The sequence below is a fragment of the Juglans microcarpa x Juglans regia genome, chromosome 3D, assembly GCF_004785595.1.
Source record: "Juglans microcarpa x Juglans regia isolate MS1-56 chromosome 3D, Jm3101_v1.0, whole genome shotgun sequence".
Lineage (NCBI taxonomy): Eukaryota > Viridiplantae > Streptophyta > Magnoliopsida > Fagales > Juglandaceae > Juglans > Juglans microcarpa x Juglans regia.
Window position 1 is genome coordinate 10,136,746 of NC_054598.1, and position 16,307 is coordinate 10,153,052.

The 16,307-nt window shown below is 35.4% G+C and overlaps 2 protein-coding genes across 2 annotated transcripts; both read left to right on the plus strand.

Annotated features, from left to right (window-relative positions):
* The first annotated feature begins 205 nt into the window (after positions 1-205).
* Positions 206-990, plus strand: LOC121255015. The gene is made up of 3 exons (XM_041155313.1): positions 206-341; positions 459-520; positions 625-990. The coding sequence occupies exons 1-3, from the start codon at positions 257-259 to the stop codon at positions 988-990; spliced, it is 513 nt and encodes a 170-aa protein (XP_041011247.1). The 5' UTR covers positions 206-256.
* A 7,482-nt stretch (positions 991-8,472) lies between these two features.
* LOC121256473 (UDP-glycosyltransferase 89A2) lies at positions 8,473-10,133 on the plus strand. Its single transcript, XM_041157279.1, has one exon. It carries the CDS (start codon positions 8,618-8,620, stop codon positions 10,118-10,120), a length of 1,503 nt encoding a protein of 500 aa, XP_041013213.1. The 5' UTR covers positions 8,473-8,617; the 3' UTR covers positions 10,121-10,133.
* The last annotated feature ends 6,174 nt before the right edge of the window (positions 10,134-16,307 follow it).

The following is a 16,307-nucleotide window of genomic DNA, read 5'->3' on the forward strand; positions in this document are numbered from 1 at the left end:
TGGTGATCGATCAGTTCCTATAATATTTAATAACCAATCATTTTACAAATTGAAAGTGGGAAATTAGGAGGATGTTGGAATAGTAGTTCATTGCTTTGACTTTCGTGCACTACTGTTTGACTAGGGTCTGAACTAGATCGTCTCTATAAAGCTCAAGATCTGCTTTCATATTTATTTTCTCTTCCGCTTTTTGAAGCTGAGTAACGTCAGACATACATGCCCTCTGAAGAAAATTAAGAAAGGCAAGATATATATAATGGAGCCTATGAAGTTTGTATGCCTTTTGCTAGTACTTATTAGCAGTACTACTGCATGGCTCTCCTTGGCACATCCATCCCGAGGTAAGTATTAATTACCTTCTTTGTAATTGTCCATATTCGGTTTAATCCATTGATGTAATTGCAGTGAAAAGTTTGGCTAATTGGAGTACTGTAACATCGATCTTCTCATGTTTTCGTTTTCAAAAGATACAAAAGCCGCGGGTAAAGAAGCTGCCAATGCTAGTGTTTCAAGTGCAAAGGTAATAGTTAGATATTTCTCAGTTTAATTTTTTCAGAGCATCAGACTTAATTAATATTAGGTTAGATTTGAATATTTTTCATGTTATTTAATTATGATGATCAGGGTCTTCTGGAAGATGAAAGCTGGCCTGTAAGTACCGCTTTTACAAACAAGAAGATCATAAAGGGAAGGAGAATGCAGGCGATGGGCAATAATATCGTGAAGCAAGATCGGAAGAAAGAGCATGCAGGTGCAGTTGCAGGCCGGAGGACGACGTCAAATATCTCAAGCTCAAACCAAGTTGGTGGAAAGTACGAAGGTCATGAAGAAGGTTATGAGAATGGCGGCTCAACTAGTAGTAGTAGTAGTGTAGAACATGAGCAAAACGTTTATCGTTCTTCTGAACAGATTGATGATGAGGCAGCTGGTTTTGTAGCTTTCAATGCTGACTACCATGAACCAAGACACCACCCACCTAAGAATAACTGATCGATCATGAAATCAATTATATATAAGATTTCTTTTAATATAATTAATGATCATCAGCTTTCTACAAATTTAATTTGCTACTTAATACCAATATCCAGTACTGATCTTCTACTTTCTTTTTCCCTTCGAGACTAGAAAGCGAGTTTCATAACATCAACCTCGATCAACATTATTAATGATACACCATTAATATTATAGCTTTCAACAAGTGATATCAGAGCTAGAGGTCGTGGATTCGAGTTGTGGGAGCGTCGCCGTGAGTGTACTTTCCCTAACACAAATTAATTTTAGGTAAGCTGGAGGTATCTCAATGGTCCTGCAAGAATTTTAATGGCACATGAATTTCCATGAATTTCATAACAAATTATCATGTTACATATATAATACGTCGAAAGCTATAAACTCTACCCAAGTTTTGATCCAATCTTGAAGCTCAAATATTAAATTAGTCAACAGATAGCCGATAAAAAAAAAAACAGCTCAAAATAGATTGAAAATGTCAATTAGATAAGGAAATTAAGAGCAGTGGGAGAGTAGTGAAATGAGCATACGTACACTCATGATCATCTAGCTAAAACTTGCACGAAAAACTAATATCTGATGATCAATAATTACTTGATTAATTAATAAATTGAAAGAAATTCTAAGTTAATTTGCTATAACAAGGGGGCAAAGTTGATGAGGTGTCAAAACTCGGATGGATTCAAGTTCCATTTTCGTTATTTAGGCCTTGCTTGTTTTCATAGATGAGATGAAATGAGTTGATATTAAAAATAAAAATTAAATAAAATATTATTAGAATATATTTTTTTAATATTAATTTTGTTCTGGGATTTGAAAAAGTTAAATTATTTATTTTATTTTTGTATGAGAATTTGATAAAGTTGTAATGATTAGATAAATTTAAAGGAATTATGAAAATAAACGAGGCCTTAGTCCTCCATGGCATCATATTATTAGCTAGTCTTCTACTTCCGAATCTCACGTGTTAAATCAAGTAGTTCTTCTACTTGAAATTCGTTTTATTGCCATCAATCACAAGATTTGATTTGTAAAAAATATTAATTTTAATTTCCTCTAACAAATAAAGTTTTGACATCAATTAAATGGAGGATGCAGTGGTTTACACACCGACTTTCATATAAAATCTTTTAAATCAAATGACACAAAACTAAGCAAAAAATAAAAATAAATAAAAATGTTGAGAGATGGAAGGGGAGGGGGATCTTTTATATAAATATATATATATATATATATGTATATATATACACACACACTAGTAATAGAGCAACATCCAAGGGATGTTTGCCTAGTTTAGAATTTTTGCAAAAATTATATGATTTTTTACAAAAGAAAAATGATTAATAAATTATCTAACAAATTTTAACAAATATCTTTGGATAATGATATGTTAGTAAAGTATAATAATTACATATTTGGATAGATTAGAAAACAAAATGATTCGTTCAAAATACGCCATAGTTTAATACAGATTTTACAAATTGATCATTTTGCTAAATTTGTTTAATACAAGTTTAACAAAAAGATTAGTTCAAAATGTTGGCTGCAAACCATGCAATGCATGACACTTCTTTATGATCATCGTATAAATTTAGTCGTGGAAGATTTATATATATTATGATCAGGCAACGCGTCACAAGTACATATTAATTTGTACATTAAGTACCTAGAATTCATTTTTTAATCATGTTACATACCTTACTATAGAACTATGGAAGAGAGTTCGAGCGCCGAGATCTCAATGTGACACCGTTCAATTTATTTCCTTCAATATTTAATCAATAATGTTCTTTTACGTCATTTTTTATTAATTCTTTAAATGAAATATTCTTTTATACATTTTAAAATAAAAATTTTTAACTATTTTATTTTAATATGAGTATGCTTTTATTTAAATGGGACTTATTAAAATGAGGGAAGGGTATAATTATATGATTTTACAACATCACCCTAAGTTTTACTATTTTATTTATTTGAAGTATAAAGCTCCTTTAAACCTAGCCATTAATTTGTTAAGTAAAGGAAATATCTTTCCAAATTTAATCCCCATCATCCATTTTAGCTTCTAAGAGCATTCACATTGACTTGGTCAAATAGGAAAGTTTGCTAAAATTTACAAAATTGATGTCAAAAACACTCCACATTAGATCGACCAAATCTAAAATAAGATAGATTTTTGCTATAGTGGTTGGCCAAAGATGGAGAACCACAATTGATTCATCAAACATTAAAATACTAATTTCTCACTCCAAGCAAACATTAAAATATTAGTTTTTCATTCCAAACAAAAATACTATTTGGTTTGTAATTAAGAAATTTAAATAGAATTTTAGATGAGTTTAATCAAATATTTTTTGTTATTAGCATTAAATGACTTTTGAAAATATGATTTTTTTTAATATCAATTTAATTAGAATATAATTATTATTAATATTAAATTGGTAGAATTATAAAATGTGATACAAATAAATTAAATAAAAAATTATTAATTTAATAATATTTTATTATTATATAGAGAGTAAATGGCTAATCCAATATGGGGATTGAATTTAAATGAAATAGACAAATGTAAAAATATGTGATATTAGCTAAATTTTAAAAATACATTTGATAAAGCCAATGAGGATGCTCTAAGGGAAGGAGTCTCAAAAGTCATTATTACCCCCATCATACCCGTCGGCTTCCAAGCAAGGAAAAGGAAAAACTTCTCTCCAGTCCTCAAGTCTGTCCGTGCGACACTTCTCTCTCTCTCTCCCCATTTCCGTTCTTCTTCCAATCTTAAGCCCAAGCATTTATTATTTCATCTTCTCAAGAGGAAAATAGCAAGCCAAAGATTTCGTCTGCTCTCTAGTTCCCCAAGCCGAATCTGCGTTATGTGTTTTGGGAAGAGATCCACCAAAAGTAGAAACCCTAACCCTAATTTCTGTTTGGTTGCGCGAGGAGAAACAGAAAGACGGTTGAAGGTTTTTGAAATTCTATGCTTTATGTTTTTATGGTTTCCAAATTATAAGGTTGTAATCAACCGTGGTTCAGTACTAACTCAGTTTAGTGGAACTTCTGATTTTCTCGAGATTCTTTGAAGAATGAAAAAAGTCCAAGAATTATAGAATTGCTTCCCTATATTGATTTTTAGGCAGCCAAACTGTTGAATGTGGTTTCAGAGCTTTGCTTTGGTGGGTTTTTTTTTTTTTTTTTTTTTGTACATTTTCTATGGAAATATGGCAGTGCGATGGATCGCTTGGATACTTTTAGGATTTTAGAAGATGACGTAGCTAAGGTACTTGGTTAAGTCCCTCGTAATCAATGTTTTTTTGAGCATTTTGGAAGAGTGATTCTTCAGGACTTCTTACATCACTAAATTATCGAGATAGCTGATATTTAAAACATCAAGGAAAGAAACCTAATACTGCTTTCATTTATGGACTGATTACTCTTTGTTTTTTCTTTGTGACTGCAGTGGGAGAAGAAGTGCAAATCTTTGAGAGAGAAGAGGAAACAGAAGATGCACAGGAAATTAGCTGCCTACCCTTTGATGCACCATCACTAAAAAGACCAAAACACACTCGACTAGACAGAAGTGGAAGAAGGAAGTGTCATATAGTTATTTATATAAGATTGAGAGAAAGAGAAGATAGGACGTTAGGTTAAGAGAGAAATTAGGAAAGAGAGGAAATCGGGAATGAGAGAGAGGGATTCTTTTGTGTTTTTACTTTATCCTTGCATGCGAGACACGACACGACACAACGCACACGGAACAAACACGGAAGGACAAGAAAATTAATGTTCATTAATAGAGATAGATATACACTAAGTCAAAGCAACGTGCAAAGAGTTAGATCAAACAGTTGTTTTACAAAAATAATATGTTTTTTTACAAAACTTGTAAAAATAATTGATGACATGTATAGCTTAGAAGACATTGCTTCACTTTTTATACAAATAATATAATTAATAGAATATTACAAAGGAACTTTAACAAACAAATTAACTATTATCCGTACTTTAATTCTTGCTAGCACACGTGCAGCAAGAATTTGTTTGTTGCCCATCCCTGCCCCAACATAATACGGTCCAAGGAAAACTATACCAACTGGTTGGGCTAGTGCTTCCTTGCTGCCCTAACATAATCACTTCTTTTGTGATATCCGATATTTTCCTGTGTTTTAATTAAATAATTATTTTATTTATTAGTAATATTAGTTCTCTTGTTTTAAATTTAATGTGATTTTCGTTGTATTATTTTGTAATAACTAAATTGTGAAATATATTTTGACGTAATTTCATGATAGCAATTATTGTTTTGTATTTAAATTACTCTTTATTTTAATTTATTTCATTGTTGGGCTTTATTGTTTTATTTTATTAATTTTTAGTTGTAGCGTTTTTATTTGCCTTTTTTTCTATTTTTTTGTGTCTTTTTATTTTATTGGGCCTGTATTTTTTGGATAGGACTTTTTTTAGTGGGTTTTCTCTGTTTTGGACCTAGCCCATTTGGCTTTGTGAAGCCCAGCCTGTGGGCTTGTTTTCAGGCCAACCCTCTCTTCCACAAGCAGCGCCGTTTTGGTCAACCCTTAGGGTTTTCTTCTTCTTTTCTTCTTCCTACGTGCCGCTACCTTCCTTCTTCTTCCTCTTCTCGATTTCCTCTGTTTTTCTCCATTTTTTTGAACACCCTCTATGCAAATGCTCAAATAAAACAGAGGTGGGCAAGTGTTAGATCTAAAAACCGCAGTGAAAGATGGCATTTTGGGCAGAGACGATGCATTCTTTGGTGGCGGTGTCGCCGAGAAACTTGATTTGAAGAAAATGATTGCGGAGCTCGAACCCATAGATGTGCCCTCGGTGTTTATCTGCCCGATCTCTTTGGAGCCGATGCAAGACCAGAGTCTAGGATTAGAGAGAACTCAAGAAGCAAAAAATAAATTTATGAAAGGATTAGAGAGAACCTGGGAGTACAGAGCTGAATCCAGAGTTTTGGGAATCGAATCCAGAAGCTTGGCGTTGAGGGCACCAGCAACAGTTGTGGCACCAGAGTTGTTAAAGAGTCTGGCGATGACCTCCTGAGCACGCTGCTTTGCAAGAGTTAAACCATCGACGGGCGGCGGAACATTGTTGGTTCCTCGTACTTACGCTTGTTGGCGGCAATGTCATTGCCAGACGAGTACTGCACTTCGTCTGCCATTATAAGTGCGAGAGAGATGAGAGAAATCCTAAGCCAATGAGAGAGAATAGTAGACTATAGAATGCGTGCAAGGCAAGGCAAGGCAAAAGTTAACTGAGTTAATGGAAACAAGAAAATTTAACGGGATAATAAGAAAAAACACTGTAGCAGTTAGATAGGTACTTATATAATAGATATATATATATATATATATATATATAATGATCATTATATTATCAGACCAGATACCCATCTATTCAACTGGAACCATTGTTTTTAATCTCATACTGTACAGGCCGGTATGGCCGGTATTTGCCATACCGGCTGCTGGTCAGTACAAGTATCATATATGTTTCGTACCGGCCTAAATACCAACCGTACCGGCCTATATTTCGGCATGTACCGGCCTGTATTTTAGCCTGTACCAGCAGATATTTCAGCCTTTAATTTTTTTTTTAGAAACAGTATACGAAATGATACTGGTATCAAAATATTTTGTTCCAGTGCTTTGACTGATACAGCATCCGGTGTATTCAAAACATTGACCGGAACACTAAAAAGAAAAGAAAGTTAAATTTCTTAATTTTTGACTAATTCCAAATTTGTCAAATTAATTTTAAGTACATATATTTTGAGTGCATGTTGTCCAGCGCATGCACGGGGTAGCTAGTAGGGGATCTTCGTAACACATTTGACATCATCACAATTATTTATTTTTATTTTTTTTTTGAAAATTTATTATTTGGATTTGAAGGTCTAAATACAACTGAGATAAACATGTAGAGACATAAATTTGGCGGCTTGTTGACGAGGAGGCAACCTTATTTGTCACTCCAAACTTTTCAATAAATATAGTACCTTCGTTTGGATTTAAAATTCACTTCAACTCATCTTATCTCATCATTATAATTTTATCAAATTCTCACATAAAATATAATAAATAATTCAACTTTTTCAAATCTCAAAATAACTTTTCTAAATTTTCATACAAAATATAATAAATAATTCAACTTTTATTCTACTATTCACAACTCATCTCAACTCGATGTCTGAATCCAAACCACTCTTAAAGAATAAGAGGTGCATGTGAGAGTGAGAAGAGAAAAGAGAAAGTACCCTTCTAGTTTTTTGTTTATTTTTTGTCCTTACAAAATATAGTAGGTTTGATAGTAAAATAAAGATATTTTGTTCTTACAATACATATTATAAAATAAGGATATTTTGATAAAATGATGTTATTTTTATAAATTAATTTATAAAAATAACATTCATTTTAAAATATTATTGTGTAAAATATTATAAAAAGTAATATATATTTTTCATTTTTCTTTCCCAAATGCCTCTCTTCATTTTACACGAGGTTCATTGGATAATCTGAATGGAGGAGAATGTTAAGGAATTTCTGCGGATGGAATTATTTTCTTTTCTTCTTTTGTTTTTGTTTGTGTGTGTGTGTGTGTTTTTATTTTTTTCGTGAGCTCAAGTAAATGGGTAATGTGAATGCAAGAGAAACGGGAACGGAAACACAAACAGTTACGGGACAAATGATCCTTTGATTCGTGACTTTTATTTGATGTTTTTAACCCTTCATTTTATTTTGTGTTTTGGACCATACATTTTATTTAATGTTTTAGGAATCATTTATATTTTTCATTTTCCAAAAAAACAAACGATGAGAAAATAAAAAAAATAATAATTTTATAAAAACATTTGAATTGAAGTGAATAAAATTGATAAAAAAAAATATTTTATTTTATAGTAAAAGAATATAATTGTTAAATCAATATAGTCTTTAAAAAAATATATACATCAAAAGAATAGGCCGGTTGGAAAAAATTATGATAGTTAAAAAAATATAACAGTAAAATATTATATCTATTAGAATAATATGAACGTTAAAAATTAATGTGTATTTTTTAATTAAGAATAAATATTCCGATTACTATTAGAATTAAAATAAATAAAACTTATAAATAGATTTTTAAATGGAATAATAATAGATTTAAAAAGTTTGTTATTTTTAATGTTGAAAAGTGACAAATTCAATTTTAAAAAAAATGCTAGTCCTCCCTCTGGGTTTTTTTTTTAATTTTCTTTTACTTAATTATTAAAAAAATATTTTTTAATAATGTTATAAATTTTTTAAAAATATTATATTTAAAAGTATTAAAAAACACATGTAAAAAAAATAAAAATAAAAATATAGATGAAATATACTGAAGCCCCAACGGTGACAGTAGAGCCACCAATTAAAAAAAGTTAATTTTTCAGTTAAATTTTAACTAATGCTTTTACAGTACTTATCGACACTGTTGTGACATTAACGAGGACGCTTATTCTTGAGAGCGTGTGGCGTTCTATGATTCTATGATCTATCGAAGACTTCAGTGGTCAATAGCGGGTGTGGGTGTGTAGCCACCCACTTGACTTGAGCTGCGACCTTCACAGATGATAAGTGCAGAACCCATCTCTCTCTCTCTCTCTCTCTCTCTCTCTCGTGCAGTCTACATACCGACAGACACCATGTCTGCAGCGACCTCCGAAGACACTCCTAGTCCAAGCAGTTCCAAGGTGCACATTCTGGTCTTTCCTTACCCAGCCCAAGGCCACATGCTCCCACTCCTTGATCTCACCCACCAACTCTCCCTCCGGGAACTTTCCATCACCATTTTGGTCACCCCTAAGAACCTCCCTACCCTGGCCCCTCTCCTCTCCGCCCACCCCTCCATTCATACCTTAATTCTCCCCTTCCCTCCCCACCCTAAACTACCCCCAGGCGTCGAGAACGTCAGGGACATCGGCAACGCCGGTAACTTACCCATCATCGGCGCCTTGGGCATGCTGTACGACCCGCTTCTCCGCTGGTTCCAGTCCCACCCTTCTCCTCCCGTCGCCATCCTCTCCGACTTCTTCCTCGGCTGGACCCTCCGCCTCGCTCAGCAGCTGCGCATCCCCAGGATCGCTTTCTTCTCGTCCGGTTCCTTTTTGGCATCCGTCATTGACTACTGTTGGCGCAACGTACGAACCGTTCCTTCTCTATCGATTGTTCACTTTCCCGATCTTCCCCGGTCTCCGTCCTTCAAGCAGGAGCATCTGCCCTCAGTGTTCCGCTTCTACAGAGAATCCAACCCCGAGACGGAGTTCCTGAAGGATGGCATGCTCGCAAATACCTCGAGTTGGGGTTGCATCTTCAACAGCTTCGAAGACTTAGAAGGCCAGCACCTGGATCACCTCAGGACCGTCATGGGGCACCCGCGCGTCTTCGGTGTTGGCCCTTTGAGCTTAAGGGGAGTCAACGACAGAGCTGATCGGGGCAACCCGAACCCAGATTCAGATACCCATACGCTCACGTGGCTTGATGGGTGCCCCGACGGATCCGTTCTTTACGTCTGCTTTGGAAGCCAGAAGCTGCTGAATAAACAGCAGATGGAGGCCTTGGCTTCGGGGCTCCAAAAGAGCGGGACCAGATTCGTCTGGGTAGTGAAAGCGGGCACGATAGAACAGGTGGCGGACGGGTACGGCGTCGTTCCGGATGGATTCGAGAAAGGCGTGGCAGGAAGGGGTTTGATAATAAAGGGATGGGCAGCGCAGGTAAAGATACTGAGTCACAGAGCAGTGGGAGGGTTTCTGAGTCACTGCGGGTGGAACTCGGTACTGGAAGGGATAGTTGGGGGGGCGATGATCCTGGGATGGCCCATGGAGGCGGACCAGTACGTGAACGCGAGGATACTGGTGGAGGACATGGGCGTGGCGGTGAGGGTATGCGAGGGAGTGGACTCGGTGCCTGACCCGGCCGAGTTGGGAAGGGTGATTGCGGAGTCAATGAGCGGGGATAGCACTGAAAAGGCAAGGGCTAGGGTGCTGAGGGAGAAGGCGTTTGAAGCAGTGGGGGATGGAGGGAGCTCTTCCAGGGATTTCGATCGTCTTGTCAAAGAGTTAAGCCAGCTGTAGCATTTTCCTACAATATATATTTAGCTGTGTGATCCACCTATTATCTTCGTATTCTTTCGATCGAAACCGGGCCACAAACGTGGGTCTGTCCGGTGGAGATTTCGACGGCGAATTGAGCTGGAAATTCAAGAAAAAATCTTGAAAGATTAAATGAGATAAATCGAAGAAGAAAAAATCTTCTAACCAATAATTTCGTGTATCAACCTGCACATCAATTTTAAATATAAGATATTCGTTAAGGGAACATTATAAATTAAATACAAAAATAATTTTCGTTAGTCAAAGAGTCTTACTCTTTTTTCAAAAAAAAGTTTTTTTATTTTTTTATAATAAAACAAATTATGTGAGTATTAAACTGCTTATATCTAGCAATTTATTAAATTGAAATAGTTTTTTAATCTTAAAAAGGATCCCCATCCGGGCTAATCACACCCGTATCCAACACGTTCGAAGCGTCATCATTGGTGCGCGTGCCGTGTTTTGTGGGTGGAGGGGGGAGGGATGGAATAGGAACCAAAGTATATATGAGACAGGGGAAGAAGGCTTCCCCCACCGATTTCCATCGAAACAAAATTTTCAATGATTCTCTAGTATTTCAGAATGTAAAGTAGTGTTGGTGTCAGAAAGGCAGACAACCCCGAGTTTTCACTACAAAAAAGAAAATAGGAAATGAAAGTTGCAGCAAGAAATTTCATACAACGGGAGCTGGATAAAGTAACAGTAGATAAAGTCAAGGGGTGGATGTTGGTGTTGTTTATTGCCAGGTTTTGTTTGTTTTCGAAATAAAATTTGCAGTGTTTGTTTCCTTGGAACATTGGAAGGGAAGCTTCAGCTGAGCACGTTGCTCGCAGGTTTTTTATGGCAGGGAAGAAGAGTTTGCATTTGGTAGTTGAGGACTTGGGACCTTTCGTCAGACTCACTAGGGTTATGTCTTTTCCTAAAGTTTGGAATGCTAAAGCTGAGGACAGACTCGCGGGTTTTCTTTTCCTAAAGTTGAGGACTTTAACAAACACTTCGCAGGAATCAAACACTTGCCTTGCCATGGGGAGTCCTAAGGAATCTGTCGTGGGTGGTTGTGGTTCTCCCATCATTAAAAAAAAAAAAAAAAAAAAAAAAAAAAAAACAAACAAACAAACACTCGGCAAGAATTCCCGAGTACTGGATGCTTTAACAAATATTCAAATGTAACCTGGCCACTTTAAAAATAGAAAAATGCTTGTTGCAACCGGTCGGTGTAAACGCCGCGCAACCGGCACACCTTTTGATAAAAAAAAAGTAGGCTTTTCGTCTACCCACTCTCACCAACTTCACTCGCAACCCGGGCACATGGCCCTCTCCTCGACCTTTTTCACTCTCACCGGCACACATTTTGTTTCTCTATGGTTGTTAATCCTGATTTGCTTTTGGCCGGTTTGTACTTGTCCCCAAGTAATAAGTAGGAAATACAGGGATATGTGTATTTTAAAGATTTTGTTTTATGGTTTTGAATGATTGCCTTCGTGCTTGTCCTTATGTTTTAGTTTCAGTGGGTATTTGGGAAACTTTGGGTGTTCACTGAAGTTAATTTGCTATTGCGGGGGAGGGATTTGTTCTATTTACCTTTTTTTTTCTTTTTCTCAGAATTTGTATTCTTTTGGGGTTCCCTTTTACTGGTTTCCAGTGCTCTCTCCCTCCCTCCCTCCCTCTATTGTGTTTCAAAAACCCAATTTGATCTGCCCCCACAACATTGTCTTGAGTATTCGCAGCTTCCACTGAGACTAAAAACTAATCAATGATAAAGTTTTCATGTCGTCTGGTCGGAGTCATCTGGGTTTTGGGAGCTGCTTCTATGAAAGAAAATAAAAGAAGCTTAAGAGAGAAGGAGAAACAAGGTGCGATGTAGTAGAGCGGAATAGAAGTCTATTGAGTTTTTTTTTTTTTTTTATAAATCGTCTGACGTGGCATAAAAGTAAATTGACAATTACACCGCGATTTCTCACCGCAGTTGTATGTAGAAGAACTGTTAAAAATATCCAGTCTTTCAAATAGCATCAACTCTTACGAGCAGCTTAAAATAAAGAGGAGCACATACTAATGACTCATTCAAGCAACACCCTCACAGATAAGGCATCAGAAACCCAACAAAGAAATGCATCATGATAAAAGAATGTTGAATTTGGAATTCTAGGTTTACGAAAGAGAAAGAAAGCAGAGAGAAAATGCTCTATATATTGAAGTTCTCGAGTTACAAGTAAAAATTATTTACCGTACATAAAAAATCTAACTTATATACTTGGCTAGAGATTGTACACGTGTACATTACATAAATATTAAGACTTCCCCTCAAACTGGACTATACAAACTTAGGAGTCTCAGCTTGCTAACAAGAAAATTAAATTTGTCATAAGATTTAGTAAAAATGTCAGCTAACTGAAACTGTGTAAATACATGCAAAGTTTTGATAAAACCAACTTGAAGCATGTCTCGAACTAGGTGACAATCTATCTCAATATGCTTTGTTCGCTCAAGAAAAACAGGGTTTTCAGCAATGTACAAAGCAGTCTTATTATCACAATACAATACAACAGGAGACTTTACTAAGATTGGAAAGGCTTGAAGTAAAGCTGTAAGCTATTTGAGTTCACAACAAGTAGCAGCCATTGAACGATACTCAGCTTTAGCAGAGGAATGAGACACTGTCACTTGCTTCTCTGATTTCCAAGCAATAAGGGAATCACCAATGAAAATGCAAAACCCGGTAACTGATCTTCTAGTATCAGGGCAACTAGCCCAATCTGAATCATAAAAAGCTTTTAACTGGAGAAAAGATGAGCTGGAAAAGAAAAGACTTTGTCCAGGGTTCAGCTTTACATATCTCAGTACCCGAGTTGTTGCATCAAGATGAGATTGACATGACTTGTCTAAAAACTTACTTAAATGTATTTACAACATAGGAAAGATCTAGCTGAGTTATTGTCAAGTAAATAAGACAACCAATAAGCCTTCTATATGAACTAGGATCAGCCAACACATTATTATCTTCCTAGGACAACTTGCAAGTTTGATCCATAGGAGACTGAGCAAGTTTAGAAGCCAATAAACCTGAGTCTGAGAGAAGTTCCAAAGCATATTTACGCTGACAAATAGATATACCAATGGAACTTCTAGCAACTTCAAGTCCTAAAAAATATTTAAGATTCCCTAAATCCTTAATCTTGAACTTAGAATCAAGTAAGGACTTGAGGGCAGAACTGAAGAGGAGTTATTACTAGTAATAACAATATCATCCACATAGATCAAGAAAGCCATAAAGGAAGAACCCAAGATCATAGTGAAGAGAAAATGGTCTGACTTTGATTGAACAAATCCATAAGCAATTAAGGTATTGGAAAATTTGAAAAACAACTACCTAGAAACTTGTTTTAACCCATATAGAGACTTATTAAGTTTGCAAACCCATGTATCATTAGGTTTGGCAAGACCAGGAGGCATCACCATATACACTTCTTCATGTAATTCTCCATGAAAAAATGCATTATTAACATCAAGCTATTGCAAACACCAATTTTGAGAGGTAGCAATAGCAATTAAACGTCTAACAATAGTGAGTTTAGCCAAAGGGGAAAAAGTATCAAAATAATCAACCCCCTCTTGTTGAGTGTAACCCTTGGCTACTAATCAAGCCTTGTATCTCTCCAAAGTACCATCTGACCTAAGTTTGCACTTATAGACCCACTTATAAATGATATGATGTTTTCTGGGAGGAAGTGTAGTTAAGGTCCAAGTGTTATTTGCTTCAAGAGAAAAAATCTCAACTTGCATAGCTTCTTTCCAATAAGGAATTTTAATGGCTTAAGAAAATAATTTAGGCTCAGAATGAGATGAAGTAGCTAAAGTAAAAGCTAAGTGAGATGGAGAAAGTTTAGAATAAGAGATACAAGAAGAAAGAGGATATTTAATAACTTTTTGTGCAGAAATAATACCATCATCCAGGGAAGATTGATGAAGCGGATGCTGAAATGAAGCCAAGTTACAATGATAATCTTGCAAGTATTGCGGTTGCTTATGAGACCTTGATGACCTTCGAAGAGTATGGGATGGGGTCGAAATTTGAGGATCTGAGGAATTATTTTGATGGAAATTAAAATTTGTAGATGGAGTAAAATCTGTAGAAATAGATAGAGGAAGGGAAAAATGAATTGGAAGAACAAGATTAGGTATGGAAGGTTTAGAAGGAACAGAAATAAATGAGAAATCTGAAGTAGTGAATTTAAAAGGAAATGTGGTTTCATGAAAAATCATATTTCTGGAAATATGGACAGTATGGTGAAGAAGGCTATAAACTTTGTAACCTTTTACACCAGTGGGATAACCAAGAACGATGCAAGGCTTAGCTCTAGCATCAAACTTGGTTTTATGAGTAAGAACTGAAGCATAGCAGAGACAGCCAAATGTTTTCAAGTATTGATAACTTGGTTTAACAGAGAATAAAATTTCATGAGGAGATTTGTGATTTGGTAACAAAGGTGTAGGGAGAATATTAATAAGATGGACTGTAGGTAGTATACTGTCACTCCAGAATTTTAATGGTAAAGAAGATTGAAACATGATAGCTCGAGCAATATTAAGAATATGCTAATGTTTTCTCTTTAAAACAGTATTTTGTTGAGGAGAATAAGGACAACTCTTTTGATGTAAAACACCATGAATACTAAAGAATTGTTTCATGTCAAACTTAGGTCCACTATCAGATCTAAGGACCTTGATGGTGCATTGATATTGAGTTTGAACAAATTGGAAGAAGGATTGAATGTAATTTCTAGCTTCTGACTTAGATGTCATGAGATAAACCCATGTACATGGACAAAAATCATCCACTAGAGTGAGGAAATAACTGAAACCATTATATGAAGTTATTGAATAAGGTCCCCAAATATCACAATGCACCAAATCAAATATAGCGGAAGATGTTGGAGTACTAACAAGAAAAGTTAATCTTTTCTGTTTTGCAAGAGGACAGATTTGACAAGAAGAGTGACTCGAAGCTGAAATGAAAGATTCCTTGGAAAATTCCTTAGGAAACTCATGAAGTAAAAATTTCATTCGAGAATGAGATACATGTCCTAATCTACGATACCATATTTCAAAGGCATTATTATTAACAATAGAACTGAAATTATAAGAAGAAAAACAAATTGAAGAATCATCAATAGTCTTTTGTGAACCTTGCAGTAAATTATAAAAGGCTCGAGTTTCTTTACCCACTCCAATCGTTTTCCAGTTAGAGAGGTCCTGTAGAAAACAGAAACAATGAAGAAATATGAGACAACAAGGGATTTAAGAAACTAATTTGCTTACTGAAATGAGATTACAATGAATGGATAGAACATAGAAAACATCTTTAAGTAATAAAGATGTAGAGAGTTGAACATTGCCAATATGAGTGACTGGAACAAACTTACCATTTAGCAAATGAACTGAAATATTAATGGAAGAAGGAACAGAAGTAAACAAATGAAGGGAGCTGATCATAAGATCAATTGCACCCGTGTCAAAAATCCAAGAATGAATAGAAGAAGAAGATTTCTTAGAAATATTTTTTATTCACGGAATAGACAGATGAATATGAAAGAATAGAGAAATTTTTACCGAAGATTTATGGAACAATGGAACTTTAAGTATTGTCAGATGATGAAACAATACCTACATGCTTAGCAGATAGTTGATTTTGTGGATTGAAGGATGAATTATGAGCAAAAGATTGAGATTGAAGCATGGAGATAAGCTGTTGACAATGCTCCTGAGAAAAAGGTATGACTGGACCAAAACTAGGTGTAAGATCATCAGTGCAAACTTGGTTGGCTGAAGGAGTTCCAGATGCTTGTTTATTCTTGGTGAATTTGAAGCTAGGTGGAAAGCCATGAATCCAATAACATTTCTCATCTGTGTGACCTTGAATCCCCCAGTGGCTGCAATAAGGCTTGTCCTTGCGTGAATTGTTTTGTTTTCTAGTGAACTTTTGTTGAAATTTAACTGGCTAAGACTGAGTAACCATAGCAACAAGTTCATAAGCTAAATTGCTAAGAAGGGATTGGTTGATCTGACATTGTCTTTCTTCTTAAAGGCCAAGTGAGAAAACTTTGTTGATAGGAGAGAGAGGATCAGATAACAAGATCTAACCTCGAATATGAGCAAAAGAGTCATTAAG